At 42.7% G+C, this 22128-nt stretch overlaps 1 protein-coding gene across 1 annotated transcript in view; it reads right to left on the bottom strand.

Moving 5' to 3' along the window:
* Positions 1–22128, bottom strand: part of ABTB1 (ankyrin repeat and BTB domain containing 1) — a 1282257-nt gene that overhangs the window by 796792 nt on the left and 463337 nt on the right. Inside the window, exon 4 of the mRNA XM_044078542.1 lies at positions 8968–9112. Coding sequence (XP_043934477.1) covers positions 8968–9112 — 145 coding nt within the window. The remainder of the gene's footprint in view (positions 1–8967; positions 9113–22128) is intronic.

Here is a 22128-nt window from a genome sequence, read left to right as displayed (position 1 = left end):
TTATGATAAATAGGGCTTCCAATGAAACACACTGCTGTAGCCAGCACTCAAAACCTTCTGGCTGTGTGGTTACTAGAGCATTTTCCTCTTGATTTGCATTCAGGGGCAGAACATCTCCTGTCTCAGCTTCTGACTGCTGTATCATAATTTGAATTACACTATAGATACTGCCTGCTGTTCGTGACAGCATACCAACTTTCCATTACAAATTACATGTTTTATTAACAGGGTATGCCTTTATGTTTTTTTTTCACAGTTACAAGCTCCAACACAACAAAATAACAAGGTGATGGAACAACCACTTGTCAGACAGTAATATATAATGAATACAGCATCACAGCATTATGTGTTCATTAAATATCAACTATTTGTGAGTAAACACACTGCCAAATGCCTGCATCCCCCTACTTCATGTCATCACTATACTAGATGCCAAGTTGAAGTGATGACACTGTCATAGTTGTTGACATGGAACCTTCTCAGGCAGGGTCCATACAGGCATTCAGCAATACTGATAAAACAACTCTGGTTTTAAAGTAAAATTTATACTAATAAACAAAAGAGAATTTTAGCAGCATCTGTTACTTCTAGTAGCAAATTCACTGCTCTGTGATGGCAGCCAATTGTCTGGACATTATGCAGCTAAGTAATCCAGTTGCACATAACCTTTAAATATACTAACTCCAGACTGCAGAACTTCTGAAACTAGGAGCAAATGCCCTGAAATGACTTTCTGAAGAACTGGCTCTCAACAAAACGGACTGCTCCTGCTATAACACTACAAGACTGTATTACATTTCAAGGCTTTTAGTTCCAACATTGTATGTTCTTTTGTTTGTTTTTTTAAGAACATTTTTATTAATTTACTATAGTTACAATACATACACAGAAAGGAAGAAATTCAACATCACATATTGTTATACAATGTTAGGAATACACTGAATCAAAGTAATCTTACACAATTAACACATTAAGAGTCTTGGTATTTCAGTAGCAACATTTAAAGGCTATCCCTACCACTAAAAGTCTTTGTATGATCTTACTCCGATAACTTCTTTTTCAGTTTTACATAGGTTCATAGGTAGGTACTAGGCTATCTGCCCGAGGTCATTTATAAGTCTAGCCAGAGTGTGTCGGCTTTCGCCGCCCCATTGATTAATTAACTGATCCTCTGTCAAGCAGAGCCAATGAAGTGATCCCGGGGGTGTATTTTCTTTTACCCATCCACTCATTAAGGTTTCTCTTAAAGAGTGTTAGTGAGGGGCTCTGCCTAATGTAGTTTGAAATTCTGTTCCAAAGAATGGGGAGTCTCTGTGACAGGAATCTATCCCTCCAGCATGTTCTATTTATTGTTGTGGCAAGTTTAGCTCACTAGAGCGTGTGCCTCGCAGTGACTTGGATTTCTTTAGGTGGAGCATGTCCATCAATTCTGAGTTGGATATGGCTTTGTAAGTCGGGCAGAGATCACCTCTGAGTAAACGATATGCCACTGAGTACAGACAGAGTTTTTTCAGATGGGCTGCATAGGACATATGTTTGAGGCCAGTAATCCTCTTGGTGAGGTACTTTTGTGGTCTTTCCAGCTGTTGGAAGTATCTTGTGAGGTACATCCCAAATGGGACATTGTACTCTATGATGGGTCTAATGAGTGACGAGTAGAGGGGCACTATAACCTCTATTTCTAGATGCGAACCCTTTAGTAATTAGATGGGCCACATAGAAGGATTTCCTAACTACTTTGGCAATATATTGTCGAAAGAGAGATTACTATCTACCTAGGTCCCTAGATCTCTTATTACCTCTTCTGTATTAAGGGGGCTGCCACCTATGCGGTAATTTGTGGGTGTTTTGTTTTTCCCCAAACGGGATGACTATGTATTTTTTGGCATTTAGCTTGAGGCCATGACTTTGACACCAGGTGTCCAGCTCAGTAAGGCCCTTTTGGAGGATGTCCATGTCAACCGGAGAGTCAGTTATGGCTACCAGTTTGCAGTCATCAGCGAACTTGGTTAGCCATAGTCCTCCTGTGTCTGCCTGTACTTCTGAGAAGTATATGCCGAACAATAGGGGTCCCGGGACTGAGCCTTGCGGGACACCACTTGTGACTGGTTTAGAGTTGGACCTGGAGCCCGCTATTCTTACCGTGTGAGTTCTGTCTGTAAGCCAGTTGGCAATCCATCTTGTGACGTAGGGGTTTATGTTCAGGCTGGTGAGTTTTTCTGTAATACCAGAGTGGGGAATGGTGTCGAAAGCCTTGGCGAGGTCAAGGTAGGCTGTGTGAACCACGTTTCCCTCGTCTATGGCCTTGGTGACTGTCTTGAAGAAGTCAACCAGGTTTAGTAGGGATGACCTGCCCTTAACAAAGCTGAACTGGGTCGGGTCAAGTGTTTGGAGGTTTCCAGTGTCTTTGTTAATGAGTTCCATGATGATGCGTTCCATAGTCTTGCAGACCAGGCTAGTCAGGCTTATGGGGCTATAGTTACCAGGGTCAGCTGTGGCCCCTCCTTTGTGGAGAGGAATTAACCGTTGCTGTGCACCATTCTATGGGCACGTTGCCTGTGGAGAGGCTGAGGTTGAACAGCGTGTTTAGGTGGGGGTTTAGTTCGTTCTGTAGTTCGTGCAAGACGCAGCCTGGGACACCATCTGGTCCCATTGACGCTGTGTGTTTGGCTTTTGAAAGGGCTGTTTTCACCTGTGTGTCTGTGATTTTTGGGACGCTACACTTTTCCTGTATTGTGGGCCCTTTTGGAGGTGAGAGGGGGTGAAGTTTGCACTGAAACCATCTGCCAGGATGTTGGCAATATCAGTAGGTTCAGTATATTTTGTGCTATTTTGCACTAGTTCAGTGCTTATCTGTGAGTTGCCATTTAGATTCTTAACATAGTTAAAGAAAGCTTTGTGGTTATCGTTTGAAACCTTGGCTATTTTTCTTTCGAAGTTAGCCTTGGATGATTTCATGAGGGACCTTAGTTTCTTACTGATACTGATCAGGGATGTCTTTCCTTCTTGGGATTTGCTTTTTTCTGAACTAATTTCCTCCTTCTATTGTACAGCCTGTTTATGGCAGGGGTCCACCAAACTGGTTTCCTTCTCTTAGAGGAGTGACTCTTGGTTTTGCTAGGGATGGCACGATCCATGCATCCTTGTAGGTGCTCATAGAATGCATTTGTAAAGGTTTCTGCATCTTGGGCAGCATTATCCTTTAGCGTGGGGACTGTGAAACTTACCACCTCTGTCTTAAATAAAGTGAAGTTTGCTTTAGAAAAGTTTTTTACTGTGGTTTCCTTAGTTGAGGGTGGTGGTGGGGTGTGGACATCCAGAGTGATTAGTTTATGGTCTGATCTACCAGGGACGTGTTGACCTCCGGTGTGGAATACCTGTCGCCCATGTTGGTGATGACCAGGTCCAATATGTTTTCACCTCTAGTAGGGGAATTTACCAGCTGATCCAGGGCGTTTGAGTTGATGAATTCCAGGAAGCACTGGGCCTGGGAGTTTGTACTCGAGTAGTTTTCCCAGTGAATGGCAGGGCAATTGAAATCGCCCAATATCAGGGTGTTCGGTAGGACCTTCATGTTTTCCAGTGTCTCTAGAAAGGTGGAGTGATGGTCCTGGGTCATGGAGGGTGATCTGTAGCAGGCCACAATTTGCACTGTAGATTTGACCGATGTTAGTTGCACATGGATGATCTCAGAGGGATCATGCTGTGCCACTAACCTGGAGGTGTAGGTATCCTTGATGAATATGGATACATCCCCTCCTTTTGTGTTTCGGTCCGTGTTCTGTGGCCGAAACGTGTGGTATGATTTGTAGCCCGGTAGTGCTGGGGTGCTCTCTGGAGCCTTGAACGAGGTTTCAGTTACTGCGCAGATGTCGATGTTCTCCATACTGAGGAGAGCTTCGAGCACGTGCATTTTGAGATTTAAACTCCTGGCGTTGAGTAGCATAACACTCAGTTTTTTGTTAACTGTGCTGTTTACGGAGGTGGGTTTGATTTTTGAGCCTTGCCTAAAAAAGGCACTATGGGGGCAGCAAGAGCCGTGGCCAGTATTCGAAAGCCTAAGGGGTGACAGGTGCACGCCGTCTCTTGCAAAGCAACGTGGCTTGTTGAGCATGTCATCCCAGGCTGACAGACACTGGATCCCCTTTTGAATGACACCAGAAGCTTAGCCAATTGTTGAAATTGATCATTTTTCCCTTTATACTGAGGTATCATTCTTGGTGAGGGCAGGATCATACCAGCCTGGGCTACATGATCAGACTGCTCTTCCATGTCTCTTTTCATGTAGTCCAGGGAGGTACGTCTTTCACACCAACATGAACAATGACAGAGTCATATTTGTACTTGTTCTGGAGTGACCTGAGTGCTTGTGTTATGTGGCAGATTCTGGCTCCCGACAGGCAGCTAACAGTAACCTTGTGCTTGTCTAGCCTAGTGAGTGGGACATCAGTGTGCCTGACTATAGAGTCACCTATTACCAGTGTATTAGGTATGTTATTTCACCTTAAGGGTTGTGATTGTGTGGGACACTGATTTTGTGTTTTATGTGATGTCTGGTTTGTGACAGGAAGTGCAGGTGGTTTGGGTGTCTGCTTAGGAGGTCTCTGATGCTTTTGCAGGTTTTTATTTAGAGCCTCCAAGTATGATTTTGTGTATTTATGTGTATTTTTTGCTAGTGTTGTTTTGGTAGGTCTGTGTGCGTCTGGAGGTGTGGCGCCATACCTCTCAACTGTCCCCGATTTTCAGGGATTTCCCTGATTTTGACTCAAATTTTAGCTCTGTCCCTCTTAATCCCTCCTAAAACTAGTGACTTTTGGAGGAAAGGTGGTGAATTACACTTAATGAATAATGACAATAATTAAGAGTTATAAACTTCTTTTACTTCAGAAAATGTGTATTAATTCATATGCTCTGATTCTGTCAATGTTTCAAGTTAGTAGCACTAATATTTTAAAAGTGTCCCTGATTGTCCCTGATTTTTTCTTGACTTGTCCCTGATTCTGTTGCAATTTGTCCCTGATTGGTTGAGAGGTCTGTGTGGCGCAAGTGTTAATCTTCTCCTCTTGACTGCCTGTTCCAGTCTTGGGTGGAGACAGCTTAGCTTCCAGTTTAGCTGTATAATTGCATCTCTCGCATATGTTAGTGGTTTGTGGTAGGAAAAGAGGGTTGTCTGTGTTCATGAGGCAGTTGTAACATTGCCTCAGGATACCCAGATTCACCAGCTGGACTGGAGAGTACACCTGAAATTGCCCTTTGGTCATGCCTGAATAGTAGGGTGAGCTGGTTGGTGAGGGGTGACTAAAGGGCCTTGCCCTGCTGGGCAATCAGTGTCAGGGTATATTAGTGCTTGCTATTGGGTCTGAGCAAGTGCTGGGCTGTAGGATGCTTTTTGAGTGTTTAGGTTGAGAGTTAGACTAGTTTCAAGGGAAAAACTGAAGAGGAGACTTAGTGGAGCCGGTAATAATTTAACCACAGCTAACCGGTGCTGCCCAGTGAGCAAAACCGTGCAAACGCGGTTTTTATAGTAGGGAAATGAAAGAGAGAAATTAGCCCAAAATGGCCAATAAACTATTAACTTCTGGGCTGGAACCACTCCTCCAGGGACAGATAGGTTGCTCAAAGCTCCCCTCTCTCACAGGTGAACAGAGAAACTTCCTTCTATCCAAGTAAGGTATGGGCAACTCAGAAACTAGTATCACAGCCCTGAATTCAGCACTAGCCTGAAAAGTGGACTATACTAGCTTAGAAAGGCGGGAAACAAGGAATTTTTTTTTTAAAAGATAAGGTAAAAACAGTAAAAAAATACACTTAAAACAGCTTTAAACGAATACAAATGATCAGAAAAGACCATCACACTTTAGTGTGTAGCCTACAACAGTTAAACAAATTATTTAAACAAAAAACAACTTTTTAAAAGTGCAGGCAGTCAGATAAGTGCAATGAGGATGGCCTAATGGTTAGGGTGTTTGCCTTACAAACACAAGGTGCAGGGCTTGAGTCTCACAAGGGATAATTGGCTAGGCTTACAATGGCTCACAAGGGCAGGTAGCCTAGTACTAACCTATGAACCTATGAATAAAACAAGCTTTTAAATCACAATAAATGCTGGAAAATCTGCGTTTAGGTGGAAAACAGTTAAGTACAGCAAGAAAGTACAGAAAACTGATACTTAATCACTCCAAAGTCTCTCTTCTAAGCTAGAAGGCTTGTATCAGTTTAAGGCTTTCTAGTGCTACCCAGTAGGTTAGTTACAGGAAAGATGGGAAACAAGCGCAAATGTGGTCTTTTAAACCAGAAAGTTGAAAGAGGCAGACAAACTGTCCAAATGATCAATAAACTACAAGTTCTGGGCCAAGGACCTCTCCTCTCGTGGTAGACAGGCTACCTAGTGCTTACCACTTCCACTGATAAGCTAGAAGGCTTTCCTCCAACACAGAAAGGCTTGCGGGGCTCAGATGCTTACCAACAGTCCTGGATACAGCAACTCTGTATCTGGACTAGGCTAGTTACAGCAAAGGTGGGAAACAAGTGCAAGTACGGCTTTTAAACCAGAATGTTGAAAGACATGGAAAAAAAACTGCCCAAACAGCCAATAGCCACAATTCCTGGTCCAGGAACCACTCCTCTTGTGGTAGATAGGCTACCTAATGTTTACCACTTCCACTGATAAGCTAGAAGGCTTCCCTCCGACACAGAAAGGCTTGGGGGGGGGGCTAAGAAGCTTACAAAGAGTCCTGGATACAGCAAATCTGTACCTGGACTAGACTAGTTACAGGAAAGGGGGGAACAAGTACAAACGCAGGCTTTAAATCCAGCAAGTTGAAAGATATGGAAAACTGCCCAAACGGCCAAATAAACTACAATTTCTGGGCCAAAACTCACTCTTCCCATGAAGGATAGGGCTACCTAGGGCTTACCACTCCCACTGATAAGCTAGAAGGCTTCCCTCCAATACAGAAAGGTTTGGGGGGCTCAGAAGTTTACTAACAATCCTGGATACAGCAACTCTGTAGCAGGACTAGGCTAGTTATAGGAAAGGCTGGAAACAGGCGCAAGTGCGGCTATCAAACCCAAAAGTTGAAAGAGATGGAAAAAAATGCTTAAACAGCCAATAGCTACAATTTCAGGGCCAGGGACCACTCCTGTTGGGGTAGATAGGTTACCTAGTGCTTACCACTCCCACTGATAAGCTAGAGGGCTTCTCTCCAACACGGAAAGGCTTGGGGGGCTCAGAAGCTTACAAAGAGTCCTGGATACAGCAAATCTGTACCTGGACTAGACTAGTAATAGGAAAGGCAGGAAACAAGCGCAGACACAGGCTTTTAAATCAGAAGGGTGAAAGAGATGGAAAAGCTTTCCAAACGGCCAATAAACTATAATTTCTGGGCCAGAAACCACTCCTTCTGTGGTAGATAGGTTACCTAGTGCTTACCACTCCCACTGATAAGCTAGAAGGCTTCTCTCCAACACAGAAGGGCTTGGGGGGGCTCAGAAGCATACCAACAGTCCTGGATACAGCAAATCTGTACCTGGACTACACTAGTTATAGGAAAGGCGGGGACCAAACGCAAAACGGGCTTTTAACTAGAAAGTAGAAACAGATGGAAAAACTGCCCAAACGGCCAATGAACTACAATTTCAGGGCCAAAACTCACTCTTCTCGTGTTAGATAGGCTACCTAGTGCTTACCACTCCCAGTGATAAGCGAGAAGGCTTCCCTCCAACACAAAAAAGGCTTGGGGGGTTCAGAAGTTTACCAACAGTCATGGATACAGCAAGTCTGTATCTGGACTTGACTAGTTACAGGAAAGGCAGGAAATAAGCTTAGATTTTTTTTTTTTTTTTACAGAAAAGCAGCTAAAACAGCAGTAAATACAATTTAAATTGCAGTGCAGGCCAGCACACCCAAGTATGTAGCAACACTACGGCAAATACAGTTCAAATAAATGCAATTAAATTAACAAATTACTAAAAAACAAGTGCAGAAGGCAGTAAATTAGAAGGCTACTAACAAGCAGTAATAAGTGCAGAGTAAGAGCGACTGAACAGATAACAGCACACAGAAGAGCAACTAAGACAGTACTTCCGTTAAATTTAAAAGTTCTTTGAAAGTAGGAATAGAGTTTGCTTTCCTATTTTCTGTAGTCACTTTTCTAGCAACTTCCAAAAGACTCCAAAATATTTTTTGTTTGGCTTTTACAGAAATAGAGCATTCATTAGTGTTATTAATCTAGTTAAAGAACAATTATCAACTCATACCCCTTAAAAACATACTTGTCTTTTCTCAAGACACATTTAGTTTTTCACAGTCCATAAACATGTGTATACATACAATCAGCTTTTGTATCTTTACATCTCCAACAAACTGAAGAAGTCATTTTACTAAACTTAGAGATTTTTATAGAGAGGAACAAAGATTCTCTATATATCTGACAGCATTGTAGACTGCTGCACAGATTCCCAAAGCTGCATACACATGCACTGCAGCTAAGCACTAAACAGTTTTAAACAAAAAACTGAGTCAAAAGATGAACTGAAAGACGATCTAGGGAGAAAAGAGCTTCAGAAACGTATGTGCACTTCAAAAGTGGCAAAATGAACTAATTCGGATATACTTTCTATCTGAATTTAAGCACTCTAATAGAGAATAGCGGGAAGGCTAGAGTATTTTGGAATGGTGCCCAAGTGAGTACTACCTGCCATGACAGTACCGAACAGTAAGGAATACACAGATAGGCATCTAGGATGAAAAGGGTAAGTAGCACTACCCATGCAGATCAAGACTATAAGTGAGACAACCAGCAAATCTACTGGGTAAATAAGAACAACCTTCCCCTCTCCTAGAAGTCCAACCACCTTATTTACTTACAGAAAAACAAGTCAGTCTGTCTCCAAAAATTAAAGAGATGGGGATGGTAATATTATACAACCCACAACAAATAATTTCAAGAAAAACAAGTAACTGACCTTTGCAAAAAGTCATCATAGTAATCCCGTTGCATACGTTTCGATGTAATCTGTTTGTACTCCTTCAGTAATCGGCGGATGGGATCGCTCAAAGCCCCATATAGGCAGCGTTCCCCATCAAAAGTGTTTGCCTCACATTTTGCACCTGCAGTGAAAAAAATATTATGTAAATTAAGACGACCTTACCCAACCAGCTGCTAGCTTCTATTCTACTACTTAGTGGATAAACCACTGAACTTAGTCCTTCCCACTAGGTTAACAACCCTCCCACGTCAACACCAGAAATACATTTTCATTTCCTTCCTACCACTGTCCAAACTGCATACATAAGTCAGCGTCTTCCATATATTCACCACCCTACTTGGGGGGGGGGGGAGTTATGTACTTGTCATAATACTCGATACATGTTGTCTTGTCTCACCCATTTCATCTACTGGGTGAACAGATCCGACCTTGGTGCTTTTTCAGGAGCTTGGATGCAGGGTTCTGACTCCACTGTCTACCCATAAATTCCCTCTAGTCACCAGGTTGAGTTTGCCTACTTATTGTTAGAAATTCTCTACTTGGAAACATAAAACAGTCTTGGCTGACCATCCTATTTGACAACCAGGACATGATTAAAGACAGAGAAACAAAAAAGGCTGTCCAGAAGACAAGATCACATCCATCCATTCAGCCTGGACTCCAAGAATGACAATTTAGAATGGGAGATGGCGAGAGGGATATTGAACCGGATTAAACAAGATGACACGGATCTAACATTATGGTAAGTACATAACTTTTGTATCAGATTTTTTTTTTGTCTGATTAAGATAGTGGGACAGATTCCCAAGCTACTCAATGACCTGGGTGGTTTCAAGGAAGGATACTCCTGAGAATGGTGGAGCCAAAGGATGATCAGGATCTGGATTGTACATTCAACTTCTAGTGTGTCACTAAGGTATGTACACTAGACCAAGTAGTTTTAGCGCAAATTTCATCATTAGGAACCCTACCCATAAAGGCAATGGAAACAGCCACCACTCTGGCAGAATAGGTTTTTGGTTTGCCAGGTAAAGCCAGTCCCATCTTTTCATAAACAAAGGCCATACAGTCGGAAAAGCCACCTGGACAGTTTTACTGTAGAAACTCCTTGACCCAATTTAACTTTTGAGAAAGCAATGAAGAGTTGATCAGAGTTTCGGATATCTTTATCCTGTATAAATAAAACCAGAGTTAATGATGACAGCCTAGCAAATTAAGATACATTCCCCTTTGTTACACAACTTTGGGAACACTGGCAGATGTGTGGTCTGATTAAAGATTGTTTCAGATGCTACCTTTGGAAGGAAGTGGGGATTTGTTCCTCAAAGACTTATAAAAAAATAGATATGGAGGTTTGCATGACAAGGCTTGCAACTCTGAGATCCTCTCAGCTGATATGATTGCTACCAAAACAGCATGTTTGTGTTAGCTGACTCTTGGCAAGATTGACAGTAATTCCCAACTGAGCAGCAAGATAAAGCAGGAAATCCTTGCACTGAAAAAGTAGATCCTTAGTTGTTGTGGTAAGGAACCAATCGTCCAGAAAGGGTTACACCTGGAACCCTTATAGTCTACAACATGCTGCTACCACTGTCATGCAACTAGTGAACACCCTAGGGCTATGGTGAGGCCAAAGGACAATGCTCTGAATTCCAGACAGAAATGGAGAAATCTCTTGGACTGTTTTGCTAGCTTGCTATGATAGCAGGATATCTATGGAGCACATCCAATTGTCCTTCCTCAACAGGGGTAGGATAGACTGAACTTTGTCCGTTTTATGAACTGGTGGAGGTGGCTTAGGTTAACTCTGGATTCTGACTGGTCTGGTGGGACCTGTTGGATGACTTTCTTCTATCAGCTTTACTACTTCTGCTACTGCTAATTCCATCTAACTAGTGGAACATCAGGAATGTTCTTCTTTTTCTGAGGAGAAACTAAGGGAATAACTTATCCTCTTGTGATTATCTTCTGTACCCAGGAATCTTGACTGATGGTCTGCCAAGCTTGAAGGTGCACGGATAATCACCCCTCCCCCATCAACTGCCTAAAGGGTGCAGTAGTCAGGCAAATGCTTAGTAGCACTGAAACAGTTTCTCAGTGAAAGGACTGTGAAAACCATGATTCTGCATTGCCCCCTTCCTGGCCAAAATCCTGGCATTTTCAGATCCATAGCTCCCCATTCTGGTTTCTGGAGAAGGTCATTTGTGGGACGGAAAAAACATATGCCAGCTGCAAGCAGGGTCTTGTCTTCCTGCTGACTTCTGGTTTCTTTCACTTTAGGTGCAAACAGGGTTGAACCGTTAAAGAGGGCATTAATGAAGGATGTCTTCAAGCCTTCCGTAAAGTCACATAAGCAGATCCAGTCATGCCAACAGATCACAATGTAGGTGCCTGTTGCTCTAGATGTACCATCAGCTGTGTTAAGACAGCAGGTGTATGGATACATTAGTCATGGAGTGGAGAGTAGACATCAGAGATGTCAACAATTTTTGGATGTCTGCAGACAGGTTACCCAAGAGGGTTTTAACAAATCGTTCACCAGGTCCCTCTGAAAACAGGTCATGTGAGCCAGTTAGTTCAGCACTCTAAGTGAAAAGGTCGCTGAAACATGCATCCATTTTCCAAATCTGCCCAATACCCTAGAATCTCTATTTGGGGAGGTAAACAGATGCCCTCTCCTTGGACAGCTGCTTCCTTGTGGCTACCACAGCACACATGTTATCTACTAGAGGACCCTTGCTCCAGTGGGACTTATTCCTAGGCGATACTAAAGTTTTGGCTGGTTTGCATGGAGTTGTTTCCACTACATTAGACTCCTTCCATGGTCACTGAGAAACTAGGACTAATAGCTCATCAACAGGTGGAATCACCCAGGAGGTAGAAGAGCCAGACCTGAACACCTCTAAAAACACAGAATCCTCTGGAGAGGGGGCTTCAGAGGACCAACCTCCTCTTTGTTTCATTAACTCCAGAATATTTCAGAAGGAGGAATCTTCTAGAGGGGATCCCTCTCCTTCTTTGAAATCAGTGTTTGCAGTCTCCAACTCCAGTGAATAGTCCAAGTGTCTCCTCTTACCGGCCCATTTCCTAGGTTTCTTCCCCAATGGGCCTTCTGGAGAAGGTCTGGAATCTGACAGGGAGGCTATCTGGTGTGAACCCTTGAGGTTGGAGAAGGGTGGCTCTCCCTGTCAATCAGGATAAATAGACACAAGATCAGTCAAAGGTCAGGACAGAACAAAGTGGGAGTAGAGACACCTTTCTCTCTCGACCTTGGGAGAACCCTCTCGAGGATGAAATTGGAGGCAAAGAAGTGCCCACCTACACCACAGCAGACAGGGATGGAGTGCCCAGAATTCCAATAGGACCGGTTCTGAGCCTAGAAGCTTCAACTGCACCGAGCTGTCCAGCACTGAGGGGCAGGGATGACTCCAAAAATGCCAGAGTTGACCCTGACTCTCAGGTTTCAGCTCTAATGCTTTGATTCTGAGACTCATCTCAATCTCGTATGGCCAGAGTTGAGAAAGTAAGGAAAACTAGGGTTAAAATAGAAAGCGTTGTTAGCACCGACATGGGTGCTCTAAGGGTCAGGCTCACGTCCATGGGCTTTAGATCGAATGGTCGGACTAGTATAAGAGAAATCAGTGGTGGGGAAGGGTGTACCATGCTTAGAGCCACCAGAGGGATTAGCACTGGGTGGACTTCCAACTGAATCTGTGCCCATAGGAACTTCCACATCACCTGGCAACATCAGCTTCCGATAAGACTCAGTGAAAGGAAGGAACTGAAGAACATTGATGCTTCTCTTGTAAAAATGGGGAATAAAGCCTCAAACTTACTGGGTGCAGGAAGAACCACCGATGGGGGGGGGGGGGTACAGTGAACACATCCTGAACATCCAAATCAAAACATCTTGGTGTATTAGGAGCCACAGCAGATTGCTCTGATGGCTCTCGGGACCTTTTTCTATTTTTATCTGACTTCTTTTCCTGTTTCTTTTTTCTCTCTCTCTGCCTTGTTCCTTACCCTTTTCTCTCTCTCTGCCTTGTTCCTTACCCTTTTCTTTCTCCTTTTCTCTATCCTTGTCATCATTTGCTTTCTCCATTTTCTTGGATGAAGGAGAGGACATTTCTGGAGCAGATGTGGCTGAACCTCCTGCTTTGGCAGGAAGGAGACCCTTCAATAATAGCTTATTATAGAGACAATGTAGGGTCCTAGCCCTAAAAAGAATGACTTATTTCACAGTCAGTAACTAAATGAGACACTCCTAAACAGCAGATATACAATGAGTAAGGATCTTTGGAAGAATCTTGTATCCACAAGCTTAGCATTTCATAAAGCTAGCACTCTTTCCCGACATCCAGGAAAGCAACAATTACAACAGCAGCAGAAGCCACAACAACTGCTAAGCAAAAACCAAAACAGTGTATACATAGAATGAGCTGTACAGGTTAACAGTTAGCTAAGACATTAGAAAATAACAGAAATAGGATTTAGAATTTATATAGAAACAACCCCACCCCCCTTTTTTTAAAAAAAGGGGAGGGTTTTCTGAAGAAATTTGGAAAGCCTCTCAAAAAAAAATAAATGAATAATACAACCTAGAATACAGCAAAAGGGGATTAAAAAAACTGAAAAAATAACTTATCCTAAGAGGTAATCAAAGCCCTGGAACTGCCCGTCCTGAAGGCTCAAGCAGCAAAACATTTGAGATAATCTGGGAACTACGGAGAATTATGAGTAGGGGAGAAGTCAGGGGGTCCTAGATGCAAGCCCTTGAAAAAGTGCCAAAGTCAGATCCAGTCAGATCTGATAACCCAACAGCAAAATCAGATGAAAACGACAACTTTGGATCAATACTTAAATCATATCACCCTTAAGCAATCCCTGCTATCACAACTCTGTTGTTCTCGCAGATTCTCAACTTCTGAAAAACTACCAGATTCTGGAATTTTTTGGAATATACTTCCATTAAAGCGCAAAATTATACTTATGTACTCACCATAACTCTGCATCTGTGTTGTCAGTTTTGTTCTTCCTCAATGGATGGATCCGAGATCCGACCTTGAATCATTCTCAGCCACTTGATAGACTTTAGGGCTCTATAGCTCCAGCTCCTCCCCTTACCAATAATTCCCCAACTACCTCTGAGATACCTCAGATTGAGTCTGCCCTCTATTTATTTAATCACATTGTAAAACTGGGAAAACCACTAACAGGAATCTCCGAGTTAAAGAACACAGAAGGTGAAAAGAAAGGAAACAGGAAAAGAGTAGTCTGGAGCCCACACAACAGAAACTACTCAGGAATATCCCTCAGGTCATACTAGGATCCAGACAAAAAGGGAAGGAGGAATGGTCAGGTGGGAAGTTTAGGAAGGACAGAAAACAGACACAAAGTTATGGTGAGTACATTAATATCTGATGCTGTCTTTTTGCCTGTTCTTCAACTTATGGGACAGAGTCCCCAGTTACAGTAAACTTGAGTCCTCTCTAACAATCAGTATTATTATTCCCCTTTCCCTGTGACCCGGGTATTCTGCTGAATGTCCACCCTGAAATCCTTTCTTTCTCAAATTCACATACTCATTTCTATCCAAATGTGTCCCCTAAAACACTATTTTCACCACATACTTCTTTATATAATACAGTACTCTGTTTTTCTTCCAATAGCACGGTAACGTTGCTGCCTCACAGCAAGAGGTTCTCTCGTTTGATTCTCGGCTGGAGCGCCTTCTGTGTGGAGTCTGCATGCCCTCCCCGCAGTCGAGTGGCGTTCGAAAGACATGCGTAGAATGGGCGTGCCTTTGTTGAAGGTTGGGCATTGAGCTGGCACCTGTAAAAAATCTGCCAAGCATTAGCGGACCGGAGTTCCGCTGTGGCAACTCCTAACCGGGAAAAGCCGAAAGAACAACAACCTGTACGGCCAACTGCATTCCACAATAATATGGTCAGAGTAGCCATTATGATAGAAAGCTATTACTCCCACCTAATATACGTAACAGTACTTTTAAATGTGTAATTCCAACTTTAACTTAAATGCTTGGCAGACTGCTCTCTTATGCAGCCTCTTCTCACCCCCTTTTGGGCCCATGTCACATTTTTTTTTACAACTTTTTGCTTCACTGGACACACACAAACACAAAATAGACATATTTTTCAAAACTCCCCCATCACATTTTAACTTAAGTCAAGCATACAAACCAAGTCTTCATGACTGCTGTTGGTTCTGTGGCCCTGAGAAGGGGAACCATGATTTCTACACAGAATTCTAACTTCTAAAGGTGCAACCATTCTGGGATGAGGCACAGCTTGATGACAACAGGTGTGTCAGCCCTGACCTCCTGATGGACTCTGTCCGTCTCAATGACAAAAACTTGTAGGTTGATGATGTCAAGGCACAACATGTTGTCAATGGCACTGACACAAATGCCAACCTTGCCTTCACAGCCAAGTCACAGTGTTACAGGAAGACACACAACCAGTACAGTTGGCACTGACAGCACCAGTACCAAAAACAAATGTCACCAAAAGGAAAGTACAGTTGTGTAAGCAAACTTACAATAACAGTATATGTTTGAATGATCACTGCTACAGTAGTCTTAGCTATATGGGTCATATCCTGTCATGGATATGAAAGCCAATGAGTTTCCAAAGCTTCAGGGCACCTTCTACATGCTCAAACTGTTAGACAGCTCCCTATCTTACATCTAGGAGATGGAAGAAGAAGAGTCCAGAAGCCCCTGGGAATGGTCTTTGCAAAGTCTAATCTAGACCTAAAGAAGGATCAAGCTTTCTAAAAGTATGCACAGAGGACCAAGCTACAGATTCAAGAATACTTCTAGAAACAAACCCTTTCCAAAAAGCTATAGATGAAGAGTCCCTAATTTAGTTAGCATATGTGAGGGTCTGCCCTGTCCTGTCTGGCACACAATATTGCTCTGATGGAATGAAGGATGCCAGTAGAATGAGACTGTGCTGTAAAGCTATATCCCCAAGACAACACGGCTAGTCTGCAAAGGGGATACCACATGGCTGTCATACTGTCTGAAACAACTTGAAGAAGTTATGGGGGTCTAAGATGATTCAGAGAGTTGAATGCCTTGAGAAGGGCACGCATCTCTTTCATATTTATTTGACTGCATCTATCCTAAAAGACAAGGGATGTTAATGCTGGGACACAAGAGACTTCATATACCATTGTATCTCTCTCATGTGGAGTCTTGCCAGGGTTACCATGAGAACCATACATGATATTAGACCCAAAATCCTGAAGTACTCCCTTGCAGTGATGGAAGTCTGAGTGCAAAACTTTGAAAACAGATCTAAATATAGATTTATTTTTTCCTGTGGAAGAAAAGCTCTTTGAAATGAGGTGTACAGCTGACATCCCCAGGAAAACAATCCTGTGTGAAGGAGTCAAAAAAGACTTCTGAATGTTTTCTTGGAATCACAGCTTGTGTAAGAGATCTCTCACCCAAATGACAGATTCCTGACATACTGAAAAAGATTCTGCAAAGATAAGCAAGCCATCTAAATACGGAAAAAAGAAAATAGCTATCTATCTATAACTGGAGCTAGCCACTTCGTGAACATTCAGAAACTGATGCAGGTTATTTATTTATTTATTTAACATTTGTTAACCGGAAAGTCCGACTTGCAACAAAGCCAATTTTCAGAGGAGGCCCGAGGAGAAACTCTCCAAATGCATGTCTTTGTAACGTGAGAGGAAAAAGTACAGTTGTGTACACTTACCATAAATGTAGATGTTCGAGTGTATTCACTGTTGCAGTCATCACGCTTGGGTTATCTGCCTGCAGGTTATCCCTCAGTCGGCCCGAATACCAGTCTCTTAGGATTTCTGCATCGGATGCTGCCGCTTCTTCCATGATGTCAGGTCGTCAGGGGTATAAAACAGGCAGCCAACACCATTACATCAGTTTTTCTTGCCCCAAATGTCAAGAGCCCCCCAAATAGGAAGCTAGTACATGGTGGGGAACACCACCAGTAAAAAGTAAATACTAATGCCATTAGGAATGGCCATAGAGAGGAGAGGTAGAAAGACAGTGAAAGCCAGGGGGATGGAAAGAGGGAAACCAGGACTGCAACAGTGAATATACTCGAACATCTACATTTATGGTAAGTGTACACAACTGTACTATATTCTTCATGTTTCACTGTTGCACTCATCACACTTGGGTGGATTCCCAAAGCTGAGGAAGGGTGGAGGCAGTCAAGAAGTGTTAGGACAGGCTAGTAGGCCTTGCAACACTGCTGTAGCAAATCCAGCTCTGGATTTAGAAAAGACTGGTAAGTGGTAATGCTTGGTGAAGGTGTGTACAGAGCTCCAGGTTGCAGCCTCCAGAATGTCCCTGGTAGGGACTCCCCTGAGAAAAGCTGTAGAGATGGAAGGAACCCTAGTGGAATATGATCTTATCCCCTGTGGGGTAGGTTTTCCATGGTGCTTGTAGCAGAAATGGATGCAGTGTGCTATCCATTTGGAAATTATTTGCTTTGAAATGGCCTTGCCCTCTGCCACTGTAGCAAAGCAGCTGGTCAGATTTTCTAACAGGTTTAGTCCCATCAAGGTAGAACCTGAGCTGTCTGTGCACGTCCAAGGAGTGCAGGATCCTTTTCCCTTTATTCTGAGGGTTACGGAAGAAGGTTGGCAAATGGATGGATTGATTTAGAGCCACACTGGACACCACCTAAGGCATAAAGGACGGGTTAGTCCTGAGGGAAACCCTGTCAGCATGGGAAATAATGAAGGGTTCCACAGCCATTAGTGCCTGTAACTCAGACATTCTTCTTGCTGAAGTTATGGCTAAAAGCAAGGTTGTTTTCCAAGTGAGGAGTTTTAACTCTGCTGAAGCTGCAGGTTCAAAAGGGGGAAGCGTGAGCTTCTCCAGTACAACGTTAAGGTCCCAGGCAGGGGTCGATGCTCTCCTACGGGGCCTTAAGTTGTTAGCCCCTCTCAGGAACTGTTTGATGAGAGGGTGAAAAAATAGAGGTGGCTCATCAGTATTATAATGAGCTGAGATGGCAGAGGCATGAATCTTAATGGAGGAGAAGGACAGGCCTCTGTGGAGTAACTCTGCTAGGTAATCCAGAATTAGAGGTAAGGAGGGCACTGCTGTGTCCTTCCCTTGAGAAGGATTCCAAGAACAATATCTTTTCCACTTTTCAGCATAGGATTTCCTAGTACTAGGCCTCCTGGCTTCAAGAATGATGTCCAGCACCAGTTTGCTGAGGGTTGCTGGTGGAGTATTCAAGGGATAAGCCAGACTGCAAGGTTTAGGGATTGCAACTGGGGATGCTGTGACAGCAGGGTGGGAGTCTGGTGAAGGTGCCAGGGTGGCACTGTTGTCAGACTGCGCAAGAGTGGGTACCAGTGCTGGCGTGGCCAGTCTGGGGCAATAAGAATTGCCCTTGGCCTGTCCTGTTTTATCTTGAGTAGTACTTTTGAGAGGAGGGGCAGAGGGGGAAAGGCATACACTGAGAGGTTTTCCCATTGAAAGGATAGGGCACATCCACCTTCCAGGCTGTGCTGTGAGGGTTCCTGGTGCAGAATTTGCTCAACTGATGGTTCTTGGAGGAGGCAAATAAGTCCACCTCGGGTGTCCCCCACCTCTGGATCAGGAGGTTGAAGGTGTTAGGCTCCAATTTTCACTCGTGTGGGTCTAGGAGATTTCTGCTTAAGTCGGCTGCCAGTGAATTTTGTTTGCCTGGCAGGAATTGAGCTTGTAGATGCACTTGGTTGCTCAAGGCTGTGTTCCACGGGGCCATGGCTAACCTGCAGAGTGGGTAAGAATGGGTTCCCCCCTGCTTATTTATGTACCACATTAACTGTGGTGGTGTCTGTTTTTATAAGCAGTTGTCCTGGAAGGACTAGGTATTTGAAGGCTGTCAGAGCATTCTGTACATCTAGCATCTTTTTGATTGATGTGCAGGAGAATCTGGGCTGGGGTCCAGTGGCCCTGAATGCATTTGCCTGCCACGTGAGCCCCCCATGCATAGTCTGATGCGTCTGTTGTCAGGGTTGGGCGGCGAGGGGTTGAGTGAATAGCAGTCCCTTGTTGTGGTTGCATGCTTTTGCCCACCAAAGGAACTCTGCCCTTAGACGAGGTATGATTGGAATGACTGTTTCCAGGTCCTGGCACCTGAACTAGTCCATTACTTTAAAGTCTGAGGTTAATACAGAATTAGAAATGACACAAGACACCAAGGCTCAAACTTAACAATTTATTAAACAAAAACTTACTAAATAAACAGAAAAAAACTAATAAATCATGTACTTACAAGCATATGCATAAACAAAATCATCTTTGTCACTGACGGGGAGATTGTAATCCTATTCAGTGCAGCTATTTGTTCAGTCAAGGCAAGGCCGACACTGGCAAAATGGCTCTATGCTCAGTTCAGGCTGGTACTGTGATCAAATCTGGATGATGATGATTTCCATTTTAGCCTTTGAGCTTTTTATAGTCTTGAACAAACAGTAGGGTCAACAGGTTCAACTAATGACATATAGATCACAAGCTTATCATGAGTTGATGGTATATTTTAGAAAATTACAGATCATTTCCTAAGTTGTAAACAAGTCTCATAATGTCTGGTCTTATGCCTTACTTCCCTTTTTTAAAGAACAGTTAGCTCACAAACTTGTGATATAGTTCCTCATTGGAATCCCCCATATTCTGGTAAACATCTTTTAGGCTGATACAGATCAACAAAGTTCAGTTATACCAGTTATCAGTGAGCAAGGCCTGTTCTTAAGCATATTGTACTGTTACAATAATAGCAGCATATAGTGAGGTACATAATCAAACATACACAGTGGTATGTGGCTCGAGGCATAACAAAAACAGGTAGACTGTGTGGATCCGTCACGGACCACCCCTTGCATTGAGTAACATATGCTGTGTATCTCTTATGAGAGTTAAAACTGACAACATCAAATTGTATCTTTTCATTACTTTATAGTAAATGCAGCATGACACTAAGCAAAATAACAGTGAAACTATTGTGGTCAATAGTAAGGGATGCAATAACAAATTAAACCACACTGAAGTTTTAGATGACCACATAAAAATATCATACCAGTGCGAAACAGTTATATTCTGTATTTTATTTGCAATTTTTACAATGGTACCTTTATCTTTAATCATTTTAATCACTGTTTGATGCACATCTAGTGTTTTATTTAATAGTTGCAACACTATTTGTCCTTCCTGCTTAATCTGTAGAAAGTCCGGTTGGACTAGAGATGGCCATCTTTAAATGTGTAACGGTTTTATGCTAGCATTAAATGTGATGTCCATCCATCTAGTCAATCTAATAAGTTCTCCAGTACAAAAATCAATAATTGCATGGATATTACTTTTACAGTATACTCCACCATTTGTGATTATCCCATCACTCCAGGCTAGTTTACAGGAGGATATCACACAAACTGTGGTATCATTTAGTTGGTAGATGTCCGCACCATTTACTATATACCTGTGCCAGGTGCATTCCCCAGTTCCATTATGTAAGCATGGGTGAGGATTCCTTTTCACCATCATGTATACCCACCCCTGGGGCCAGGTCTCACAACCTGCCAAATCAATGGGTACATTATAATTAATCAAAGTAGACTCAATCTGAGGTACCCACCAATTATTTCCAAATTGCAAGGGCACTGTAACAAATACACAGACCTGCTTTGTTTCTTTTTTACTAGCAAGATAGTCAAAATCAGTATACAAGACTTATTTTCACATGCAAAGTCTATTGGCTTTAACCAATGATATAGTTGCTGTTCCCTTTGCCAATGGGCTGCCCCTTTCTAGTCCCCCAAGTTTGAATAAATTGCAAATACTGTTGATTAGCAGCCAATTGAGATAGAATACAAAAGGTTTGATTTACTTCTGTTGTGAGGTTATTTAAAATGTGTTCTGTATATGTATTAGCATGTTCAATCCACCTCCACATGACAGTTTGAGCTAAAATACTGTCTACTGTTTTTTGTCCCAGTTCAGGATCAAGATCTGCTAGTAGCTTAAATGCCATACTTAGGTCAGTACCCAAACGGCCCAATTTGCTATGTAGGGTATCTATATCTACACTGTTTAAGAATCCAGTCCCTGTTCCGACTGCACCTAGTGCAGTACTAAGAATACTAGTAACATCACATTTATTCTTCTTATATTTGTAATGTCTATATTTAATATGCAATGAATTAACCGGCCATAATTTTACAATGTGGATACCTGGTAGTGATATCAACTGCTGTCATGTTAATTATCATTTTAATATGTTGTATAACTCTAGCACTACTTACAGTTTTACATCCTCTTGTATACCTTACCACATGTCCCAAACCATCAAATACAGTTGAACTATTGTCTATGGCATATATCTCCAAACTTGGAGATAGGGTTTCTGCGGTGTCATTTTCCCTCTGAAATTCAGCTATGCAGGAGGAATCTAATGGAGACTTGGCCAGTGGAAATCCCGACTCATTTAGTTTTTGGTATAAACCTCCAAAAGGGTTGGAAGCACACTTTTCAGGATGTCTGTCACAGTTTAGTCTACATACAGTTGTGATGTTCCAAGTTAGGGCAGGTTTTGGTGTCACTGCATATAGATCATCCCCCAATTTCCAGTAAACATCACAGTCTGCTGTTAGATTGGCAACATCTTCCTCGTCAAATAGAGGGATAGGATCAAGACAGTCATATGGCCCATCTAAGTGTTGTCGTCGGAAAAGGTTGGCACCTTCCCAAACAGTGGCAATAATCTATGGAGAGGAAAGTACAATGGTTGTTTAGCAGAATCAAGTAATACTAAAACAGTATCACCAGGTCCATCACAAAACACAGTCCCATGTTTATTTGGCTGATTGGGTGTGGTCACTATAACTCTCGTTTCCAGCCATTTGCCTGGTTTAGTATCACAGTCTTGGAGCAAAATAACAGCATCTTGATGCATGCAAATTATTATTAAAGGTTGTCCTTTTTGAATCATCTGTGTCTTGTTATCTAAATTGATAGCCTTTACTATCACTTCCCGTTCTGGCTGCCATAATGTAAAAACATCCCAATTTTCCCCTAATAGTCCTTTTTGCTCCCAGTGCCAATTCTCTTGGAGATAAGAGTTT

The sequence above is a fragment of the Protopterus annectens genome, chromosome 7.part1 (assembly GCF_019279795.1).
Source record: "Protopterus annectens isolate FY-2018-M chromosome 7.part1, PAN1.0, whole genome shotgun sequence".
Lineage (NCBI taxonomy): Eukaryota > Metazoa > Chordata > Ceratodontiformes > Protopteridae > Protopterus > Protopterus annectens.
Note: the sequence above shows the minus strand (reverse complement) of the source record. Positions and strands in the feature narration are given on the sequence as shown.